This window comes from Delphinapterus leucas, chromosome 13 (assembly GCF_059928025.1).
Source record: "Delphinapterus leucas isolate spDelLeu-1000000601 "Yukka" chromosome 13, BTC_Dleu_Yukka2, whole genome shotgun sequence".
Lineage (NCBI taxonomy): Eukaryota > Metazoa > Chordata > Mammalia > Artiodactyla > Monodontidae > Delphinapterus > Delphinapterus leucas.
In genome coordinates, this window is record NC_143141.1 from 26,791,008 (window position 1) to 26,815,599 (window position 24,592).

Here is a 24,592-nt window from a genome sequence, read left to right on the forward strand (position 1 = left end):
CTTTGGTAACCATAAGTTTCTTTTCTTTGTGAGTCTGTTTCCGTTTTGTTTTGCTCTTTTAGAAGTAGACTTATTTATTTACTTATTTATTTGGTTGCACCGGGTCTTAGTCGCAGCAGGCATGCTCTTTATTTTTATTTTTTTAATATGAATTTTAAAAAATAAATTTATTTATTTATGGCTGCGTTGGCTCTTCATTGCTGTGCGTGGGCTTTCTCTAGTTGTTGTGGCGAGCGAGGGCTACTCTTCGTTGCAGTGCACGGGCTTCTCATTGTGGTGGCTTCTCTTGTTGCGGAGCCTGGGCTCTAGGCTTGTGGGCTTCGGTAGTTGTGGCTCGCGAGCTCTAGAGCACAGGCTCAGTAGTTGTGGCATATGGGCTTAGTTGCTCTGTGGCATGTGGGATCTTCCAGGCCCAGGGCTCAAACATGTCTCCTGCATTGACAGGTGGATTCTTAACCACTTCGCCACCAGGGAAGTCCCAGGTGTGCTCTTTAGTTGTGGCTCACAGGCTCCTTAGTTGCGGCTCGCCAGCTCCTTAGTTGTGGCTTGTGAACTCTTAGTTGCAGCATGCATGCGGGATCTAGTTCCCTGACCAGGGATCAAACCCGGGCCCCCTGCATTGGGAGCGTGGAGTCTTAACCACTGTACCACCAGGGAAGTCCCTGTTTCTATTTTGTATAAAGGTTCATTTGTATGATTTTTTAGATTCCACATATGTGATATCATAAAATATTTGTCTTTCTCTGTCTGACTTAGTATGATATTCTCTAGGTCCATCCATGTTGCTGCCAATGGCAATATTTCATTTTTTATGGCTGTGTAATAGAATAATATTCCATTTTGTATACACATATATATCTTATTAAAACAATAGTCTGTTGACCTTATTTCATAATTAGGCAAAAACTTCATAAGCCATGTACAGATGGAATGATGCAATGGGCCCAGATTTCCTTTCTTTAAATTCAAGTGTTGTAGTTTAAGGTTTATAGCATATGGGTCCAAATCACGCTTTGTGTTTAAAAAATGAGCACAGCCTAATTTTAAACGAGAGGTTATTGATTTGCTTGGATTTGCCAGCATTCTTAAATGACTTCTAAAAGTTGGACACAGTACTTTGTGTTCTCACAAGTGTTCAGCACAGCTGCCCTGGGAGCGAGCAGAGTAGCCTTGCTCGCAGTGGTGAGCCACGGGTGCAGGTAAAGGGAAGGATGAAAGAAGCAAAGACTCAGCTTGGAGAGACATACCTCAGAAGTCTTCTAAAGAGTCACAGTGATGATGGTAGAACAGTATGGGTGACATGATCCAACTTCTGAAAAAGCCAACAAACTACCTGTGAGCATGATGGGAAGGAGAGATACCCACCAAACCATCAGCAGTTGGTTGTCAGCCAGTAGGGGTTACTTCATACACTTCTGTTGATTCTTTTTTACCTGATCGTATATGAGGCACGAGCTTTGGCCATCAGCAGGTGCTCCCCACTCATTAGTAGGTCAGCTCATCAAAGGTCCCCAGTCCCCTGCAAGCTGAGCAATGCAGTCTGAGGGGGGGGCCCTTAGCTGGCACTGGAGGTGGCAAGGGGCTGGCAGGAATGAGCAGTCTGTGGAGAATTGCCATGTTCCGGAAGGTCTATCTTCAGCCAGACCACATGGCTTCTGCAAGGCCTAAAGGGGGGCAGGGGGGACCAGGCTGGGAGAGCAACTGTCCACTGGGCTAGAGAAGAGGGCACGAGCGCCTCAGAGAGCATCTCCTTCCCCAGTGACACTCTGGCTCCAGATCTGCTAGCAGACACTTCATTCCCCCAAACATCCAGCTCTTTCACCCCTTGGAGAAAGCCGAGGCTGACCAGGCTGCTTCTGTGGCTCAGCAGACAGTCACCCTGAACAGGGTGGCCAATAGCCTGCCTTGGGCAGAGGCCCAGTCCAGAGCTCTGCTTCCCTCTCTCATTTCAGTACATCCCTTTGCCAGTGCTGTACGGAGTCTTCCTCTACATGGGTGTGGCCTCCCTGAATGGCATCCAGGTAAGGCTCTCCCCTTAGGTCCTCTAATCCTCATTTTACAGATGAGGAAACTGAGGCTCAGAATTCAAAACCCAGATTGAGCTGACTCCTACGAGGATTTTACTACACCTCTCTCTTCTCTAAGGCAATTTGCACAGAAGAAAACATTCTGTTCTGTTTTGTTCTTTATTTACCATGATACACCAGATGTCTTGGATAGCTTGTGTTGCTGTTAAGTTGCATTCTCCTTGAATGTGGGCAATGTTTACTGGGGCCAGCGCCAGGGCTGTAGCCCTCACCAAGGGCTCAGCTCTCCCCCGCCATAAGACCTCATTATACATCCTCCGAGACCTCCAGTCCCCTTCTTTTGCATCCTTAAGGCCTGACCAGGGGCTCCCCTCTATGAGACCCCACTGCAGCACCCATTTCACCAGACCCAAGCCCCCAGAGGGGCCACCAGGGTCCCCATGGCCTGGCTGAGCCTTCCTCTCTCCTCACCAGTTCTGGGATCGCTGCAAACTCTTCCTGATGCCGGCCAAGCACCAGCCGGACCATGCCTTCCTGCGGCACGTGCCCCTGCGCCGGATCCACCTCTTCACCCTGGTGCAGATACTGTGCTTGGCTGTGCTCTGGATCCTCAAGTCTACGATGGCCGCCATCATCTTCCCAGTCATGGTAAGATGAGCGCAGTCTTCCCCCTCGTGTTCAGCAGGTTCAGATGGGGAAGGTGTCCAGGGGGAGACTCACCCTAGCCTTCTCCTCCACAGTGGCCTGATTCTCTCAGGGTCACAAAGGCAGGCACAGATCAAGATTCGGGTTGTGACTCCAGACCAAGTAGAGCTGGGGGGCGGGGGTGTGGTGGAATGGAGAGGAGAGATGGGGAGGGAAGTTGTATGTGGTGGGTGGATGCTGTAGTGACAGCCCACACGCCTGCCTCCACCCAGCTCAGGTCAGGGCGGCTCAGTGAGAATGCAAAAGCCAACCAACCTTCCCAACTCTGGGGTGCGATGGAGAAACTGGGCAAATTCAACAAGGAGACTGAGTTCCCCACTGCCAAAATTCAAACCCAGTGCGGAAGTAGATCTACACTAAATATAATTCTTCACTCTTCAATATAACTGAATTTGAAAAGATAAATGGGGGGATAGGATGGGGAGAGCTAGAAATAGAGATTTAGAACTTCAGAGTCCAATGTCATTAACATGTCATTGTTTGGAGAAGCTGGGGCAAGTATGTGAGCATTCTTTGTCTATTCTTGAAATTGTGTGTAAGTTTGAAATTATTCCAAAATTAAAAGTGAAAAGAAGAAAAGCCAACAACATGTTGCATCTGGCATCTAGATCGCCCATGGAGGGCAGTGGCCTCTGCCCCAGCTGGGGCATGGGGAATGGGAGGGGGGACTGTGGGCTAATGCTTGTGGGAAGCCCTAGGTGGGCCCTAAAGCCTGCAGGGCTGGATTAGGGACCGAAGTGAGGACACAGAGTAGGATTTGAAATATCCTGGCAGGATTCTGAGTCAGTGATTCTTGACCCTGGCTGCTCATAAGAGTCACTTGGGAGCTTTTTAAAAGCACATGCACCCAGGCCTCAGCCCAAATCAATGAACTCAGAATCTCTTAGAGAAACCCAGGCACTGGTATTTATAGTAAGTCTACAGGTAAGCATAAATGTTCAGCCAAGGTTGAAAACCACCACTCCAGGGAAAGTGAAATGGATCCTCCCCAACAGTGCCCTCATGGGTTTCAGAGGTGAGGAGGGGAAAGGATCGTCACAATTGGCATGGACTGAGTGCTATTTCATTTAGTCCACACCTTCCCTAAAGAACTACCATTTTACAGACTGGAAAACTGAGGCTCAGAGAGCATGTGTGAGTGACTCAAGCCACACAACCAGCAAGGAGCAGAGCCAAGATTCACACCTTCCCCCATATTGATATTTTTTAATTTACATGCAGTAAAATTGACTCTGCTGTTCTATGAGTTTTGAAAAAACACAGAGTAGCGATTCCGCCACCACAGTCATGATACAGAACAGTTCCATCACCTCTAAAATTCTGTGTTGTCCCTATGTAGACAGCCCTTCTTCCTACCCCTGCCCCTAGCAACCATGCTCTGTTTTCAGAGCCAGGAATTTTAAAAACCAGGTCTGACCAACTCCCGAGCTCTGCTTGCTTCCAAGACACAGGGTCAGTGAGGACCCAGTGCTGGATGGTTTTCTCCCTGACCTCATCTAATGGCTAGTTCTTGGTGGTGAAAGGACAATATTCATAACTAGCTACTTGGACCCATTGCATCTATTAAAAGTCAGTGTTTAATCTTCTCCAAAGAGCACGTGTTTTGCCTTTGTTTATCCTGAACAGAACCAAACTTTCTAGACTTTCCTTTAAAAATTCTAGATATGCCAGTATACTTTATTCAGTTTGTTAGCAGAGAGATTGGCAGCTCTCAGAAATGGGGGCATGGGGACAGTTGGTCTCAAAGTGTAATCCCTGAATCAGCGGCATCAACATCTCCTGGCAATCTTGTTAGAGATGCAAATCTCAGGCCCCACCCCAGACCTTCTGGGTCAGAAACTCACCCAGCACCTAGAAGTGTGGGTATTAACAGCCTGCCAGGTGATTTGATCTAAGCTCAAGTCTGAGAACCACTAATTTAAAGAATAACTGTAGTTCTCCACCCACGGTCCCCATCTGGCTCCCCCCCCCCCACAGCTGTCACAGGCTCTGTGCCTCTGGGTCACTGGTAGGCATCGCCACTCAACTGAGGAGAGGCTGGATGAGAGGAACCAAGATGGGTGGGAGGTGAACAGTGGTTTGGGGGAGCTTTGAGAATGTTCCAAAGATACCAGAAAAAGTCCCTGAACATAGCTGACTGAGGGAGAAAATGAATTGTGCCCAAGTTCGGGGCCTTGAGCCCATGGTTTTCTCTGAACTCTCACCACAGATACTGGGCCTCATCATCGTTCGAAGGCTTCTGGACCTCATCTTCTCCCAGCATGATCTGGCCTGGATTGACAACATCCTTCCAGAGAAGGAGAAAAAGGAGGCAGATAAGAAGAAAAGGAAAGGGGCCCATGAGCACAGTGAAGAGGAGGTGGGGAGGATGTGAGGCCTGGGCTGATGGGAGGGATCAAGAGACCCTCCCTCCACCTCTGCCATGGCCAGGGTGGGGAGGCTTCTCGGGTAGCCAGGAGCGATTGATTGCCTGGGCCCCGTGTCAGTCTGGTGTGCTGAGATCGCGTCTATTCACGTGAATACCCTCAGCGTAGGCCAGAGTGAAGAGCCCTCTCATCCAGGAAAAAGTCAGTTGGCCATGACTATTTTCCCCCATTCCTGTGGGCTCTTGGGGCCATTACAACAGCACTGTAGGTCCCTGAGGGGACAGGGCAGAAGACTCGGCTCCATCATGGAGGAGGTTATGAGGACTGACCTCCAAAGAACAGAGCAGGCCCAGGGGGAGGGGTCTAATAGGGACTCATTAGTAGACTGGACTCCCGGGCAAGTGGGAGGACGGGGGACAAGCCTTGCTTGGGCCTGTCCATAGGGTCCTGGGCAGAGAGGTGGGGGAAGACGCACGTGGCCTCCTGAAAGGAGGGTGACTACATTCCCCAGATGCCTGGGACCACTCAGTCTCAGTTGTCCCATCTGCCCCTCTCTTCTCCCACGCTTCCTCCCCATCTCACCCCAAAACACTCAGGGAGTCAACAGACAAGAAGCCAGTCCAGGACTTATAGTAAATCACAAAGTGTTAGTGAAGAAGCCTGTCTGGTTCAAGTGTTCATTACAGATGATGGAACTGTCCCCCAAAAGGGAAGTGACTCGCCCAAGATGGACGTATAGGCTAAATGTCTAGGAGGGAGCTAAGAAAACCATTCCGGCTTTGAATCTGATCATTTCCAACACACTAAGCTGCCCATGTCCTTCCTAACACCATGCCTGGCTCCCATTCTCCCAGTTTGACCCAAACCCACATCCCTGCCTCCACCGTGAACTGTTCTCCTAGCAATCTTGCCTTTTGCAGATCAAAGCTGCTCACAGGCAAGCCCTTGCTGACTGATTGGTGACGATTAAACCATCTTCTGATGGTAGTGATAGGCCAAAATTCCCCTGGCCCTTAATTACTGTCCTCTTCCCAGAACGTAAGAGGCCCATAATCCCCACTCACATGTTTTTCATTGATGATTTTTTTTGGCCGTGCTGCACAGCTTGCAGGGTCTCAGTTCCCTGACCAGGGAATTGAACCCGGGCCACAGCAGTGAAAGCCCAGAATCCTAACCGTAAGGCCAGCAGGGAACTCCCCCTTGTTGATGACTTAGATGATTTGCAAAGTTAGGTTCTGAGAACAAAGAAACTGAGAGTCTAAGTGCCTTTGAAAGACAAGTATTATTCTTTCACTGATTCATTCAATAAATATTTCAGTGGCTACCACATGCCAGGAACTATTTCAGGGGTGGGAAAAAGCATCTCTGGTTTATATGATACATTCGATGGAAAAACGGGATTCAATTTACATAAGTTCGTTTTATACACGTGTCTTCAGCTCTTGCGTGAGGTTCACTCCCAAGTGACTGGTTACCACGGCAGCTGAAACTGTTCTGATGAGTAACATTCCTGCAAGAGTTCTGTCCTTTCTCGTGTCCTCAGTGGGCCCCAGGGTAATTGCAGCACCCACTGTCTAGTCTGGATATGAAGAGGATGGCGGTTTGCACACTGTGGACGCATGTATTTTCCATCTTGGCAAGAAAGCCAACACTGTCGTATTGGTGGTATTTATCAGCTTTTCCCACTGTTTCTCTCCAGCCCCAGTTCCCTCCTCCCTCAGTTATAAAGATTCCCATGGAAAGTGTCCAATCAGATCCCAAAAACGGTATCCACTGCGTTGCCAGTAAGTAAAACACACGGTGTCTCTTCCTTCCTACTTACTACTAATGCTCCACCTCTTCCTCAAGGAACTTTCATCTCTAACTCAGGTCTATTGGTCTTAGATACTAAAGGACTCCTGTGCTAGGCAGAGTTCAAGAAGAACTGGGCTACAGGAACTGGAACTCCAACCATATGGAAGCCCCAAATCAAACCATGTAGACTTCAGTGGTCAATCTTCATTAGTTTAGGCAAACCCCCTCTTTCCCTCCTTACCCCTAGTGCCCTCAGATGCCTGTGGCACCACCTTGCCCCCTCTTGCATGACCTGCTGAGCCTCTCATGTTTGCCAGTGGTTACTGAAATGATTGAGAGCTCAAAGCCAAGCTGAGTCGTCCCCTTTAGGAAAACAAGTAGCATCACACTGGGATTATAAATTAGTCAAGGTCCTAGTGGTTGGGCTGTGATTCTGTATGTGCTTGATTCACAAGCACCTTCCACATGTTGAAAGGGAACCTGCCTGGGAAGGATCAGATGTGGCTTATGAAGATCTTGGGGGATTTTATTGCTGCCTTTACCCGCTTCCAGCCTCAGCTTCCTATTGGTGGATAGTCTTGTCATCAAGACAACACAGTCTATCCTGGGAGTAGTCTGAAAGATGCCAACATGGGTCCTGACCCTGGCGCTCCTAAGGGCTTGCCGCTTTCCCCAAAGGCCCATACTGGGGATCCTGCCAGCCCCCACAAGGGCCCTTCAAGGAAGGGCTTCCCATTACATTCTCCTCCAGAAGTACCTCCTCCTTTTGAATTTCTCATGCCCTTCCCCCTTCTCATTTGTATACCTCCATCACCCTTCTTCATTCTTCCCTGGCCCTCACCATGCCTCTCACCCACCTCCGGGTGAAGGAATAATTGAACCAGAAGCCACCCATCTCTGTGAGGCGCCTGTATTCCTCTTGTGTAGTACTGGCCACGGGGTTAGAGAATAGAAAGGAGAAGAAATGGGTGAGGGGAGCACTGTAGAAAGAGGGTATATTCTCCAGAATAGTTCACAGACTGCTCCACATCTGACACTTTGATTTTCCTGCCAGGACAAAGATCTTCCAGTTGGAGTTACTCACTCTGATTCCTCCTTCAGTGATTCAGAACTCGACCGAAGGTAACAGAGAGATAAGACTCTCTCTCTGAGTGTTAGATAAGAGCCTAAGCAATGGCTTTGAAAGCGGAGGGACTAGGATTTCCCGGGCTAACCAGTGTCTCAGTCAAAGGCCTTTGCTGGTGCGCCACAGGACACAAAGGTACAGAGCTGATTATTGGGTGTCAAGTAACAAATCTGTCCTCTTACTGACAATATGATTGCACCATACAAAGGCACTGAACTTCAGAAAAGGAAGTTATTACAAAATATTAAGCAGAATGAAAATTGAAAGTAAATATTGAAAAAGGAAAACAGAAGCTAGACGTGATTTAAGCATATATTATTAAAAGCCGGGAGGAATGAACTCTCAAGATCAAAACACCAAGCGCTCGAATACTCTGTGGAGTGGAATAGCAGCATGGTTACTAGGCAAAGGTCAGAAAGGGTATCAAGGAAAGCTAACTAAATATCAACGATCAAGGGGAGATAAAAAACAGTCAAGAAAGGATTCAAGGCCCAGGTTCCAGGAACTCCGATGCCAGCCATGTGATTCCTTGCTGTTCTTAATGAGAAGCCACCCTCAAAAAAAGGTGGGACCACTTGATGACTGAAAACAAGGGGGGGGATCAAAAACGGAAAAGAGGAATTCAGAGGCAAGAAAGTCTGCCTCAGTCGTTACTAGGGAAGATGGTGGGGGCAGTCCCACTCCTACAGTGTGCCCTAAGCTGGACAAGAATCACTGTGCTACATCTGACAGTAAAAGCACGGGCTATCCCAGGACTAGAGGTAGCTGGCTCCAGACGGAGATGGGACTCACCTGAGAGACTTTAGGAAACATGTACAGGATCTTCGGAGTTATGTGTCAAAGCTGTTATCACATTGCCAGGATGAGAAGAGATCTATCACCAGGGTAATAAGCCTCCCTAAGCAGCACTACTGTGTCGCACGTCCAAATGACATCTCTGCCTGCCTTCTCATCCCACCTCCCCAGTCAGGGCTCCTATGCCCTTAATGCCACAGATCTTTATAAATAAATGTGTTAAGAGAAAAGCACTGTCTATCTTATTTTCATTTTAAGGTAGCCTACACAAAATTAAACCTCTTAATGCTCTAATTTCAGTTAATGGAGAGAGAATTTGGTTCAGGATAGGACACCTCCAAAAACCTGTTAAAGTACACAAAGCAGGGGACAAGGTCAGAAATGCAGACAATTTCATAACTAGTGATGGCACCTCCCAACTATGCTGGTGTTTTACTGAATCTATGAAAGTACCTAGAAGTAAAGACAACTAAATAGCAGGATTCCATTTCAGTGAGGAAAAAACTCAGCAACATGATCTGGTTTAACAAAGATTAAGCATCCATGGTCTACCAGGCATGATGCTTAACCTCTGGGAGTATAGAAAGACAGGCATGTGTACCACATGCCAAGAACGGAGCACACATAAGAGAAAGGACAGGCATCTAAAGGAGGAATCTGCCTTACCCAGAGAATCTGGGAACAATAAATAGGAGTCTTCCAGATGTGCAGAGTCAAAGAAAAAAGAGAGAAAAGAAGGCACTGCAGGTATGGAGAAAAGGCCTGAAATATCACACAGACACAGGGCAAAGAACCCAGGATGGATGGGGCAAACAGCAAGCAGGCAGAAGTTTGAGCAAAGAAGGCTCTTGTCTCGCCAGGCTAAGGAGCTTGAATTCTGTCCTTTGAACAGTGGGGAACCACAGTCAGGTTCATGATCCAGAAAGTTCACTTTGGCAGCAATGTGACAAATAGGTTGAAAAAGAGTGAGACCAGCAATTGTGACAGCTGAAGGCCAAGCAGATAGGATACTGCTAGTTCCTGCGATGTGTTAAGAGATCAAAAGCAAAGACAGAGCTGTTTGCACTAGAACCCTGTTCTGGGGGATAGCATTAAAAAACGCCAAATCCTAGATAAATCGTTCTTCCCTCTTCTTTTTCTCATTCAGCATCACCCTGCACTTCAAAATCTCCTGTCCAGCTTCACCTGCCTTCAGCTACTCACAGAGCCCAGTCTTCACGGTGCCACAGGTGAAGATAGAGATGGAGCCAGACTGTGACTTCACAGACATGGAAAGATATGGAAGAGAAGCTGACAGCGAGACCACCCTCTAGGAGGACGGACGGGGCACAGAGTGAGGGCCTGGTTTAGTCTTCACTGCGAGAGTCTGGGCCAAAACCCTTCACTTTTCCAAAGCTGTTTCCTTATTTACCAAACAGAGGGAGTCATTCTGCTTGATAGAAAACTGGAGAGCTGCTGATGGAAAGTACTACTTATGTGCAAAGCCCTCTACTTCCCTCTGTAGTTATGAAAATAACAAAAGCTAAATGTTACACCTTATTTTAAAATGCAGTCCAGCATAGAAATTATAACATTCCTTTTGAAATGAAAAAATGCTTTCTCTCAAAACTGTAGCTAAGATAAAGGGGCACTACTCAATTTTTATATTAAAACAAATATCAGTTAAGACTTTTTTTTTTAAAGCTGAGATTTTAAGTTATCTAGATGGTCTTAAAACAACTTAAAATACTCATGCTTTAATAGACCAAGGTTGGAAATTTTGTTTTGCAATTTTGCATATTAAGAAGTGCTAAAAAGGACCTCTTATCTCTCCATCCACTTCAGTCTTCTAAGGGTCAGAGGACAAGTTTGAACTATCTGCGTTATGAGTCTCGTTCCAGCACAGAAGTGTGCCTGGGGCTTTTCCAGATTGAAAGCTATTTCTAAAAGTCTGGTAACGAAAGAACCAACATGTTTGAGTGGATATTTTAAAAACAAAATAGTTCCTGTTAAAATGAAATCTCAAATCACATGGCAAATCAACAAAATGATCCTCTAAATTAGTATCACTGGTTTTTAAAGCCCAGAGTCACATTTCATTATGCATTTGGGTAGGTCTTTCCTGCGAGTTTTCAATGGCCTGATTCCCAAAGTCAAACTTGCATTCACATTAACATTGCATATTAGGCAGGGCTCATGTGAAATTTTGGAAGATTAAAACTCTGCAATACTAGTCAGACTAGTACTTTAAAGGAATAATTAGAAACAAATTGGGTAGATTTAAAACCCGTTAATAGTGAAGCAAACTCTTTTCCTCATGAAACTTAAGATCAGTCTTCTTATCTTCAAGTCACGTTTAACAAACACCAACCTTGTTTATTTACCACCTACTGTGTGCCTGATAGCCACAATGCATCTGACATTTACCTTCTCCAAAAAAACTGTGGATTTGAATCTTGAGTAAATCACTTTGGTTACGGTTACCACATTTACTCAAGATGACAAATGCAGGTGCTTTTTCTTTATCCCTTTCTATTTTTTAAAGACAAATGACACTAGATCATTAACCACCTTGAGTACAGGGACAGTTAATTGCCTCTGTAATCCCCAGAGCCAGTACAGTGCCTGGTCCATAGAAAGCTCTCAGTGTTTATTAAATTAAATCTCAGAACGCCCTTCCAAGGATACTGCCATGAGGTAAAGCTCTAAACCTCCACCACTTCTACTGAGAGCAGCAGAATTACTTAGCTTTTCACTAATCCAGGACGATTGCCTGAGCTTAAGTATAAATTCTTTGTCTTCATCTGCACCAATTTTGGGAGAGCTAACAATCTACCCTTAACATTTCAGTTTTAAAAACTGGCTGATTTCCAATAGCATTTTGTCCAAATTGAATTGTAGAAATGTTGTGGATTCAGGAGTAAATGTGCTTGATTAATCAAACAAGCTGGAAAACTAGAATGTTAATTTTTTGTTGTTGTAAACTGATCACTGTAATTTTCACATTGCCTGTCATTTGCATTTTGTACACACACACACACACACACACACACACACACACACGAACATTTTAATTTCCATCGCTTTTAATAGGTTGTCAGATTGGTACTTCTCCATGCAGTAACAATAACTTGTAACTACAGTTCAATAAAACTTAATCCTGTCTGCTCGTCTCGCTCCATGTTTGATAATTTGGGTGAGTCAGCAGGCATGGCTGATGTACAGGAACTACACTTCACTTGCAAAAATATCTCTAGCAACTATCACCCCTCTTCGTCTCCAGAAAACTATCAAAAGCATAAAGGCGACGGGCTTCCCTGGTGGCGCAGTAGTTGAGAGTCCGCCTGCCAATGCAGGGGACACGGGTTCGATCCCTGGTCAGGGAAGATCCCACATGCTGTGGAGCAACTAAGCCTGTGCGCCACAACTACTGAGACTGTGCTCTAGAGCCCGTGCTCCACAACAAGAGAAGCCACCGCAATGAGAAGCCCACGCACTGCAATGAAGAGTAGCCCCCGCTCACCACAACTAGAGAAAGCGTGCGCAGCAACGAAGACCCAACACAGCCCAAAACAAATAAATAAAATAAATAAATGTGTAAGAAAAAGCATAAAGGCGGCACATGAACAAGGAGGGGGAGAAGGTCAGCTCTGCATTGCTCTCCTTCCTCTCTGCCTCAAGCTGCCTGGAACAGGAGTTGCTTCTGCCTGCATGAAAGCCAAATACCTAGCCCTTGAGCAGAATACACCGGACCTATCCTCGCTGCAAATGTGCCACAGCAAATACCTTTCAATCTGTGTGATCAAACTAATGCTTTAAACACACACACACAGACACATGAAAAAATTTATATATATGGCGGGGGGGGGGCTTGGCAAAGCACATCAAGAAGTCCTGTGTAAATTGAACATATGGTTTAGAAAATAATCAGAACAAGACTAACCACTTAAATGACTCTTACAGATTAAACTCCTGGCTTGGCACAACCTTTTGGGATGTAAGATTAAAAGGACTAGGCTGGTTTCTCCACAGCTCTTTAAACCAATTTGTTTAAGGCATTGGATTGGGTATTACCAAATACAGGAATATTTAGGTTGATTACATCCAATGAGAAAAATTAGGTCACAACAAGATAGTAGCAGAAAGATACAGTATTTCAGAAACTCATTCTATACCAGTTAGAAGTGTTTTATTTAAAAAAACGAAATGAAGGAAAAAAGTCCTTTTATCAGAAAGTCTGATTAAATTCAGTATTAACTCAAGTTCTCAAAAATCAATCAAGGAAAGCCAACAGGTGCATCAGAGAAAAGCCAGCAGCTCTTGACAGTTCTTTGGTGGAAAAGTGAGTTGCACACTTACACAAGCTGCCCTGATGATCATGAAGCCCAAGTTATGTTTTCCAAATACAGGTTTTAAGATACACTAAAGAAACCATACAGACACCCCCAACAGTATAAAAATTTGACAGTGAAGTTTAAGGATGTAGGAAAGTCAAATATGACAACACACATGAATAATTTATAAAATAAGCCTTTCAATCCTAGAAAACTGAAATGGGGAAACCTCAGGGATGGTAACGAACATAAAACGAGGGCTAATAGCAAATGAAACAACCCCAAACATTTTCCCAATGACTAAAAGCTACAAAATGACAGCTTAGGAGGCTATTAACATGTAGTTTTTCTTCTGGTTATCAATCAGTACATATATTAAATTAGGGTAATTTTTTTCCTACTCAACTACCATCATTTCTTTCTTTTTTTACCTTTTCCCTAATTTTCTCTTGCAACATTTTTCCTTTGGTTTGACCAGTTGAACTCAAAAGGTCTGGAACCTAAAGTGAGCATCAACTCATTATTGGAATAGCACTTGGGAAATGCAATCGTAGAAAAGACAAATTTGTGCAGCGTTGGTGGTATAGCGGTAAGCATAGCTGTCCTCCTGAAAAAGACAAATTTTAACTGAAGTGGTTGACAAAGTTAGGCAGCCATTCTCAGTGTGACAGCGCCCCCCTGTTAATCAGTAGGTTAATGGCTTCTCTTGGCTGGATCCCATGACCCAGCACGATAGTGGCATGTTCCCTGGTGGGTAACTGCAGGGCTATGTGTGCAAACACCCACCCATTTAAGCTTACAAATAAATAGAAAGCATTGTTTTAAACCATTTAAGTAGAATAAATATTGCATTTCTATTGGCCTGGTTTTCCTCGTGAACTAGCCTGGAGTGCTGTTCGTGACACAGAAGACGCAATAGTTAATTACTTGCTACTCCAAGCTCCTTAGACTTCAGTACTTCCCGCTCTTCAAGCCTCAGCACTTTTTTTGCAGCAATAATGGTATTCTTCATTAGCATTGCCACTGTCATGGGACCAACACCCCCAGGGACTGGAGTGATGTAACCGGCTTTCTTCCTGACTCCTACATAGAAATAAGACAGGCAGACTGTTTTAATTATGGCAAAGGAACTGTATGTACTTTATCATGGAAGAAGCATTCAAAGAAAAAGCAATAAAATACATAAGCATCTTCATAAGCCTCAAACTCATTCAAAAAAATCACAGCTACATTACTCAAGAGTAAAGGCTTTTGAACATACTAATATAAACTAACACACATATAGGGACTTCCCGGGCAGCTCAGTGGTTAGGACTCTGCTCTTCCACTGCAGGGGGCGCGGGTTCGATCCCTGGTGGGGGAACTAAGATCCCGCATTCTGTGTGGAGCGGCCAAAAATAAATAAATCAATAACACACATATAATAAGCAGAGTTGTTCAGTGAATATTTATATATCTAAATAACCTATAATTTACCAGCCATACTTTTCCTCCATATTAAATCAACTTAAAAAGAAACATCTCAGTAGGTTAACTGTATGGGAAGTGTAACTATAATAATAATAAGTATTACTTCAATTAATACCTGCCTACAATATTCTCTTTATTTTATCCTATTTATTTAACTATACTGTTTGCCCAAAGCATCAAGCAAAGTGATTTTCTGGAAAGTAAAAAGTAAGATTTTTTTTACTCCAATCTAAAGGGAAAAATACTTAAGATACCTAGGCTTGGGTCTGACTGCTTTAGAAGAAACAGAAAGCTAGAAATAGGATTATTGGCATAAAATTCAGATAAAATCAGAACTGAAAGGAGAAATCTACTAGCAAATTCCAAAATTTTAGCAATTTGGCTCTGTCCCATACTTTTAACATGCCAGGTCTGTGATCTCTCCTCCCAATATGAAAATGAGAAATCTGTAACACTTTTTAGGAGACTCAATAGTTTAGGAAAATCACTTCATTAAATTTTCAGACTTGTTAAAAGTCTTGAAGTTGTTTTAATTATAAAATAGACCTAAGTGGAAAAAAACAAAACAATTCTCTGAAAACTCTATATCTGTTCTCCGTAATTTGATGATACAAACACCTAAAATAATTCTAGAATGACTGTAATTGTTAAAAAGATTTTTCTTAATTAATTCTCATGGAAAGCATTTTAAATGGTATTACCAAGGTAACATAACTTTAACAGTTAAAATAGTCTGCCCTAAATGTCCAATAACGATAGTATTTATTGACTTTTATATTTTTTAAAAATTATACCATTTACCTTCAAAATCCACATCTCATGGAAAGCATTTTAAATGGCATTACCAAGGTAACATAACTTTAACAGTTAAAATAGTCTGCCCTAAATGTCCAATAACGATAGTATTTATTGACTTTTATATTTTTAAAAAATTATACCATTTACCTTCAAAATCCACATCTCCAACCAACTTGGGTTTAGCAGTTATGGGATCTTGAATTCTGTTTATTCCCACATCAATGACAGCTGCTCCTTCCTTAATCATATCTGCTGTGATCAGATTTGGAATGCCTAGAGATGGAGATAGGAATGATCGGTTTAGTACTGAAAAGAAGATTCTTAGATAAGATTCTTATCTACTTTCAATTGCAAGAGACCTGGAAGAACGAATTAGCTTGTTTTACAAAAACCTATAAAAACTATTAACCCAGGAAATGTTTAAACTTCATATAGTAAACAGGCTGTAGAAAAAAACATTCATCCATCAAATCTATAATGGAATGCCAGAAATCAGTGTTCCAACCACGACCCTCTCCTCATGTTTGTAAGCAGCTCACATTATCGATCCTAGGGGAATAATGAATGGAACAGCAGTGCAGCAGGCAAATTCGAAGATGAGAGTCCCATCTTCACCCTGAGGTGACGCACTCCCGCCCCTTCCCTGGTGCTCGCACCTGCAGCGGAGATCACAATATCAGCAAGAGCCGTATGTTTCTTCAGCTGCTCCTTGGGAGTATATCGATGAGATATCGTGACAGTGGCATCACCTATGAGTTAAAAAATATTTCCGAATCAGAGCTGGGATTGGATGAGATCTCAACTAGGCAAAACATGGCAGAAATTCAACATCTCTGAAAAAATAATTGACAGTTTCTGTGCCATACTTTCTGGGCAGCCAGTTGTCCTTTTTTAAAAAAAAAAAACAAATACTCAGGGCTTCCCTGGTGGCGCCGTGGTTGAGAGTCCACCTGCCGATGCAGGGGACGCGGGTTCGTGCCCCGGTCCGGGAAGATCCCACGTGCCGCGGAGCGGCTGGGCCCGTGAGCCGTGGCCGCTGAGCCTGCGCGTCCGGAGCCTGTGCTCCGCAACGGGAGAGGCCACAACAGTGAGAGGCCCGCGTACCGCAAAAAAAACCCAAACAAACAAACAAAAAACCAAATACTCAATTTCTTGTAACTTTTACCTGTTAGTTCTAGCTCCACCCTTTGGAGTCATACATCTTTAGATTTATTCCTCATCCTATTTAACAGTCTTTCTAAACAAAATATCACTAGGATTACTCAAGGATTTTTCTTAAACGTGTGCTGAAAGATACCTGGAAATATTTAGTTTTGACATTATTTCTGATATAATCATGTATAGTCATATTATGATAATCACATTAACTCTGATTTGAAGCTTTGTCTCAAATAGAACTTGACACAATGATGACACATTACAGTAATAGCAATTCAATCCTTTGCATTGGTCTAAGATTTTTTTCTACCAAATGGCACAGAACAGGACACTAACTTTGAAAAAGTTCTACATCTTAGCTCCAACTATCAAAGCCGTAACTGGAAATTCTAATTGTCTACAACCACGCTTATACTCAAAACTCAAATTTCTGAGGCATATCTATCTCTGAACTAGTTCCATACTAGTGAATATAAATGAACTTTCAAGTGACACTGAATACAGCTTCTCCTACAAAGATTACTCCCCAGGTACCTATTAACAAAATTACAACAAAAACAAAGTTAACACTTCCAAACATCCACAGGGCAGTCTCTCAAGCGTTTCTTGTCTCTCGTAAGGGAGAAGAGGACTCATCCCTGGGAGCAAAACCCTTACCTCCGGGACGTTCGTGCGCCCCATCCGTGTGCAGCAGCACTGCAATGGGCATTCCAACGTTTTTTGACCTTCCAGCCACAAGCACATTCTTCCCCAGGGTTGGAATACCTATGAAAAATAAAGATATTTGCATTTAAGATAGGGCCTAATTATCTTAGAAAGAGCACCTAAGGAAAAGGAAGGCTGATGGCCTAGGATGTGACTCTAATTGTGATAATGAAGGAATTCACTAAGCTTATTGCCTCATCAGTCAACTGGACTGTCACTCGCTACACAGAGCGAAAGCTAAAAGGAAACATTTTATAAGCTGCAAAATGTTATGAGTTGCACAGTCACCACTAGTAAAGCTTAAGTTTCCCTCAGAAGTTTCTGGATTAAACAGCAAAAACAGTTGTCGGCAACTGCTAAAGGAGTTAGGCTCTGGGGAGCAGGACTAGAGGCTGTGGGGTGGGAGTTTCCACTCTTTGCATGAATTTTTACCATTTGTAAGTACTGCCTTGATAATACTGAGACGGATATACCTACCAGTTCGCTTAATTATTTCCCACACACCCCATGGAGTAGCTGGCAACATGGAATTCTGGTCCAAACACATTCGCCCTACGTTAATTACATGAAAGCCATCAACATCTTTGTCTGGAGAAACAGCATTGCAGATCTTTCTCTCATCAATGTGCTCTGAAAAAGAAATCAGAGCGGTGGTCTTAAGTCACTGTTACGTAGTTAGCACTGCTTGACTCCAGCTTACCTGGTTTGCCACAAAAACCTATTCCGCTTTTACAGCTCGCCCCCATGACTTATTTCTTCATCTGCATATAAGGAACACACATCGAGCAAAGCCAAACGCCAAGATCAAAGCCAGTGTCCTGTTGTACAACTGCTTCCTTCCACGGTCCTTTGCTTTAAGATCTCAATACCAAATCAAGGAGTAATTGGTATTCTGAGTAGGTCTGTCCCATATCTAATAACATACTCTCTCTCTTGAGTTTACCTCCCCTTTATATCAAATCCACACAAGGGGCCAGTTGTATAAAGTAAACAAGCCTCTCCATTCCTCAGATATCATTTAAAAGATTTATTTATTTGGCTGCACCGCGTCTTAGTTGCAGCATGCGGGATCTTCCTTGCAGCATGCGCGATCTTTAGCTGCGGCATGTGGGATCTTTGTTGCGGCATGTGGGATCTTTGTTGCGGCATGCGGGATCTAGTTCCCTGACCAGGGATCGAACCCAGGTCCCCTGCATTGGGAGCACAGAGCCTTACTCCCTGGACCACCAGGGAAATCCCCAGAAATCATTTTAAATGGTGATGTCCAAATCTCACCCGGAAGAGGCAGCTGAACAAGGAGGCCATCTACGTTATCATCATTATTTAGTTTATTGATTAAATTCAACAGTTCTTCCTCTGAAATTGAAGCTGGTTTCACAATTGTCTCACTGTTGATTCCTATAAGAAAATTTCAAGGTAAGAAAAAAAGAGGCATTTATTGAGACAATGCTACGTTGTCTGCCATGCTACCAGCGAGGCTTTTTATCATCATACCCACCCTGGTAGCTGGAAAGCTTGAATCGGCTCACAAGTAAACTTAAGTAACTTCCCAAATACAAACACTAAAGAATACTAGCTTGATACTTTCTTTTCTTTTCTTTTTTAACATCTTTATTGGAGTATAATTGCTTTACAATGGTGTGTTAGTTTCTGCTTTATAACAAAGTGAATCAGCTATACATATACATATATCCCTATATCTCTTCCCTCTTGCGGCTCCCTCCCTCCCACCCTCCCTATCCCACCCCTCTAGGCGGTCACAAAGCACCGAGCTGATCTCCCTGTGTTATGCGGCTGCTTCCCACTAGCTATCGGTTTTAACGTTTGGTAGTGTGTACATGTCCATGCCTCTCTCTCGCTTTGTCCCAGCTTCCCCTTCCCCCTAGCTTGACACTTCCTATATATTGTACTACATAATCCTCATCAACCTCATTTTATAGACAAGGCTCAGTGAAATTGAAACACAGCTGGCTGGTGACAATCTTTCCCGTTCCAAAGTCCATGTTCTTTCCACTGTATCACACTACCTCCCATCCCAATGTCTTAGAAAGCCATGGCTTACTATTTTCTAGAGGTTCTAAAGTTTTTCAATGAAAAGGGCGGGAGGCTTCATTCCTCAGTGATAAAGAATAGAGTATACTAAGGGCTCACAGTCCAGTAACACTGGCCAGACACGCCAGTGGTTTCACAGCCCTTCAGAAGGGCAGGCACACAGCTCTCAGACCACTGACCCACGGATAAGCTGGCAACGGCACAGCTGAGCCTACCCACCTCTGGTCTGCGGCCACACAGGGTCTGCAGTATAGCGAGACCTAGAACACAAACCTCCCATCACTCAGACCTGTGCCTTCTGCACTCAAACCTCCAACCACTTCTAAACTGCTGATTTAATTGGCTTTGGAACCAACTGGTGGAGAAATCAAAGGCTATTTCAAAGAAGTCAGAGTCATTTCCTTCAAATCCATGACTGTGTTCTAGGCCACATCATTGAGGTCTCCTCAACCAAATGCTCAAACACCTCATTCAGACTCATTATTGCTCAAGGAAAGCAGATGTAAACTGTGTTCAGGGTCACCTATCAAATGTTAGACTAGAACAGAATTTAGATTACATTCCAGAAGACACCAAGAATACCAACCATATTCCTGCTGTCCTAGTCTATAAGCCTCCCCAAGAGACAGCCTGATTTCTTTATGACAAATATTTGGATACAGTTCAATCACATTAGCCTCCTCTGCCTGGGTTTTCTAATCAGAAAAAGGAATCATAAAGTGCAATAGAGTTTGCCTCAGGTCAGTCTCAATTTAACAGCAGTCGGGGTCTGAGAGTGACACATACCCACATCGGCAGCTGCTCTGGTTTTGTTGAGGACATAGGAGTGACTTGCAGGATTCTCACCAACCAGGACGACGCTCAGGTGCGGCCGTTTGTGGCCTGACGCCACCCACTCTTCCACCTCCTGCCGCACTTCCTGCTTGATCTGCTCAGCAAGTTTCCTTCCCGAAATGACAACAGCTTCATTTCTGCAGAAGGCAACAGAATCACAAAAACAAATAGCTTGAATCTTTGTAAAGAATAAAGATCAGGCTACAAAAGTGTTATTAAATACCCAAAACTTCAGGAGGTGGGGGAGGGGGAATTGGAAGGTGGTCAAAAGGCATGGTGGGCCCTCCTATCTGCAGGTTCTGCATTTGAGAATTCATCAACCATGGGTCGAAAATATTGGCAAAAAAAATTCCAAAAAGCAAAACTTGAATTTGCCCTGCACCTGGCAACTATTTACATTGTATTTACACTATTAACACAGCATTTACATGGTATTAGGTATAATAACCTAGAGGTGATTTAAAGTATATGGGAGGAGAGGTTATATACAAATACTATGCCATTTTATATAAGGGACTTGACCATCTGGGAATTTTGGTATCCTGGGGGTTCCTGGAACTAAACCCCTTCAGATACTGAGGGATGACTGTACAAACTTCTAGTTATAAGATAAATAAGTACTAGGGACGTCATGTACGTCCTACATTCCCAGTTAGTGAATTGGCTTTTAATTTATACATGCTTTTAAATATATAAATTATGCTATGCAGTTAAACCAATAAGCAATATGCTAGACAAACCTCAAATACCTACCACTCCCTACAACCACTCCTGGAAAAGACTTTCCTGATGAAGAATAGGGATTGGAAGGGGGACTAAGGCGATTCCATCTCATAGGTGGCAGTGTGCTCTACCCCGAGACCCCAGTGCCCCATCCACAGCTGACACACCAGGAGTAAGTATCTGACGCCAAGAATAACAATTTCTAGGCTGGCCAGTGGTCCAGCTGGTGCAAAAGTTTATTCACCGGGAGCGGTGGTAGTGAACTGGACCAGTAAACGCTCCTCTCTGAACTACATTCACACGCTAGAACCACAGGGATGAGAAACTGCTTGTTGGGGGTGAGACAATGAGAAAACTCAGATCTAGAAGAACCTTCAGTTCCCAAAAACATATTCAAATCTCTGAAAGCCTATCTCTCCCCAATAAGAATTAGTAAGAACAATAAGAACAGTTCTTCCTGGGTTCCAACATGTAAGATTCCTGGTTTTCTTATTTCCACATATATGCTTAAAGTTCCCATTATTTAAAATAGGACAAGCATCTATTCCTTAAGAAAAAACACACTGGGGACTTCCCTGGTGGTGCAGTGGTTAAGAATCTGCCTGCCAGTGCAGGGGACACGGGTTCTAGCCCTGATCCAGGAAGATCCTACATGCCGCGGAGCAACTAAGCCCGTGGGCCACAACTACTGAGCCTGCGCTCTATAGAGCCCGCAAGCCACAAGTACTGAAGCCCGCGCGCCTAGAGTCCGTGCTCCGCAGCAAGAGAAGCCACTGCAATAAGAAGCCCGCGCACAGCAACTAGAGAGAAAGCCCGTGTGCAGCAACGAAGACCCAAAGCAGCCAAAAATAAATAAATAAATTAATTAAATTAAAAAAAAAAGAAAAAACACCTCACTGAAAACAAGACTTTCCCGTTAGATTTTTGTCCCCAGTGTCATAAGGAATGCTCCAACCTCAACACCAATGAAGAATACAATTGTTTGAAACATTGAAACAATCTATTTCCCCTTATAGCACATATTTAATTCTCAGGGATAACATCAAGGTACTGGATATCTTGTATGGTCAGATATAATTAATTCTCAAGGCCACTGTTAATTAAAAACTTTAAAGCTTTAATGGTCTAAGCCTTCAATGCCTGCTTTTCAGTTGCACTGTGATTAAATATCTACTTTAAACCAAATCTCAATGTCTTAGATATAATGCAGTAATTTTATATCTAAACCTTATATTAAACATTAATTTGTACTTACATCTTTTGAAGTATTAAGAAGACACCCCTGAGCAGAAGTGTGCATAAGCACTTCTCTTGTGGGGGTCCCAGGCAGACTTTATCAACCCCTCAGCAGAGGAAGTGGGTGAGCACCTTTCTCAGCAGGCTTACAAATCTCTCTTAGGAAGCATCATGGCTGTACACCTTCCCTCCTGTCCTGGATTTCTCTTATCCTCCTTCTCTCCTGACTTCTTGGACTGTCTACTTATCCTTAAGCCTCCCAGCTGGCTTTGCCAGCACGTTGGGTGTTGCCTCTTTTACTTCTGTGGAGAGGTAGCCCTCCTCACCATCTAAAGGACCATATCCTGAGGGGAGCTGTTACCTTGTATTGTTATCACTGCCTTGTGGTCCTTCAGCCCTACCCTTCTATTTGTTTTTCTTTTGTTTAATTGATAAAGTTAATCCATTTAGTTGGCTCAGGGCCTAGGCCTCCTCCCTCCCTCTCTGAAGGATTTAGGCCCTGGGACTCTGGTTGCTTTTTCTCCCACTGGCTCTTGTTCCTTTCCTTGACTAATCCAAAGGGCCTACTCAGGGTCACCGACCAGGCAGATTTCGGGTGCTCACAGGGACCCCACTGTTGACACTAGGAGAATGTCAGGACAAATAACTACCACCTGGCCGGTATCCATCAGACTCCCATCTTATCAGGACATCCCAATTAAAAAATGGGGGCAACTACAAGCATCCCGAAGGACTCGCTGCTAGGATGTGTTACCGAGTCCAAGCTCGCCCTGCTCGCTGCACGACAGGCCAACAGATGGGAGATGAGGTATTGAGACAAGGAATACGACTTTATTCGGAAAGCCGGCAAACCAAGAAGATGGCAGACTAAAGTCTCAAAATAACCATCTTACCATGGTTTGGATGCCAGTTTCTTTTATAGCACAGAGAAGGGAAGGAGATGAGGAAATAAAGTAAAAAGGCCATAAGTTCTGCAAATATCACCTGGAATGGCCAGTCTCGGGGAGGGGACGTGTTAATTTCTTCTTTCTTTTAGCCATCCACAAGTGGAACAGGGTCTGGATGTTTCCCTGAACAAAGGCACTTTGGTTTAACATTCAGGCAGAGGGGCAGGGTTCCCCAAGGCAGGCCATTATGTATAGACAGTATCCTTTTAGTGAAAAAAGCAGCAGAAAGCAAAGGTTAAAGTAAAAGAAACAGGACTTCCCTGGTGGCACAGTGGTTAACAATCTGCCTGCCAATGCAGGGGACACGGGTTTGAGCCCTGGTCCGGGAAGATCCCACATGCCACAGAGCAACTAAGCCAGTGCACCACAACTGCTGAGCCTGCGCTCTAGAGCCCTGAGCCACAACTACTGAGCCCGCGCGCCTAGAGCCCGTGCTACGCAACAAGAGAAGCCACTGCAATGAGAAGCCCACGCACTGCAACGACGAGTAGCCCCTGCTCTAGCCCCTGCTCGCCGCAACTAGATAAAGCCCGTACGCAGCAACAAAGACCCAATGCAGCCAAAAATAAAAGTAAAAATAAACATCAAATAAATAAATAAAAAGATAAAGTAAATGAAACAGATCCAACATGTAGTCTGATTTGGCTCTTCCCTGCTACAGATGCATATTAACTAACTGCGGAAAATTTAGACAGGGTGGTTTAAGAAAAAAATTAATTTTCTTTTGCAATACTGTATGGTCCCAGTACAAACTAGGGGACGAAGTGATCTGGCCAAAAAAAAATTGGGTCATTGAATTACAATACCATCTTGCAACTGGACCTATTTTGTAAAAGGAAAGGTAAATGGGGGGAAGTCCCATACATCCAAATGTTCATGACTCTATTCCATAATCCAGGTCTAAAGAACTGCCGGGTGTACCTGGCTCACACCCCTTTCAAAGTGCCTTCTTCACAGGAGCCAAATGTTTTAGATGATCTCTTTATGAGTCCACCTCCCCGAGAGGTCTACCGTGAACTCCTACCTCCCCCAATTGTGAGGGGGGACAGTCTTCCGGACCATTTACCCCTGATGCCGCATCCGAGGAGCTGGAGACACCAGACCCCCATAAATCAGCTCATGGATTTGGCCTTTGGAGTATTTAACAATAGAGAGGCAAAAAGGATTCAGGGACAACAGCAAAAAGCACAGCAAGTGGCAGCAGCCCTAACCACTGCACCACCTCAGGGTTACCATTCCTTGCGAAGGCCCATGGTGAGGACAGGATCCAGGAATGCTGGATCAGAGTCACTATCTTGCCAAAAAGCATCTGTTTTAAGTGTGAATCAGAGGGTCACTGGAAGCAGAACTGCTCCCAGTCCCGAAGGGGACTCGGAGCTCCCAAAGCAATGATGGCCAGGAAGATCGAAGACTGATGGGGCCTGGGACCCTCCCTGGCTCCCAAAGGACACCTGGTCATTTCTCCGGAGAAGCCTCGGGTAACCTTTGACATGGAAGCTAGGAAAGTTATTTTCTTATTAGATACCTGGGCCGCCTACTCTGT

At 44.3% G+C, this 24,592-nt stretch overlaps 2 protein-coding genes across 4 annotated transcripts in view; one reads left to right on the plus strand and one right to left on the minus strand.

Moving 5' to 3' along the window:
• SLC4A5 (solute carrier family 4 member 5) overlaps positions 1-12,264 on the plus strand; it is a 96,425-nt gene extending 84,161 nt beyond the window's left edge. Inside the window, exons 21-25 of the mRNA XM_089922948.1 lie at positions 1,953-2,021; positions 2,502-2,675; positions 4,942-5,091; positions 7,947-8,014; positions 9,961-12,264. Of these exons, the coding sequence (XP_089779074.1) occupies positions 1,953-2,021; positions 2,502-2,675; positions 4,942-5,091; positions 7,947-8,014; positions 9,961-10,126 (627 nt within the window). The 3' untranslated portion in view covers positions 10,127-12,264. The remainder of the gene's footprint in view (positions 1-1,952; positions 2,022-2,501; positions 2,676-4,941; positions 5,092-7,946; positions 8,015-9,960) is intronic.
• The window catches only part of MTHFD2 (methylenetetrahydrofolate dehydrogenase (NADP+ dependent) 2, methenyltetrahydrofolate cyclohydrolase), a 29,641-nt gene continuing 10,264 nt past the window's right edge, over positions 5,216-24,592 (minus strand). The window contains exons 2-9 of one of the 3 annotated variants that reach the window (XM_022563086.3): positions 20,096-20,280; positions 18,533-18,655; positions 17,735-17,887; positions 17,210-17,317; positions 16,051-16,143; positions 15,542-15,667; positions 14,054-14,209; positions 5,216-13,733 (exon numbers count right to left, since the gene is read on the minus strand). In XM_022563086.3, coding sequence (XP_022418794.2) covers positions 13,639-13,733; positions 14,054-14,209; positions 15,542-15,667; positions 16,051-16,143; positions 17,210-17,317; positions 17,735-17,887; positions 18,533-18,655; positions 20,096-20,280 — 1,039 coding nt within the window. In that variant the 3' untranslated portion in view covers positions 5,216-13,638. Of the gene's footprint in view, positions 14,210-14,249; positions 14,505-15,541; positions 15,668-16,050; positions 16,144-17,209; positions 17,318-17,734; positions 17,888-18,532; positions 18,656-20,095; positions 20,281-24,592 lie in introns of those variants that run through there. The other 2 variants (XM_089922946.1, XM_089922947.1) reach the window with 2 other exon arrangements.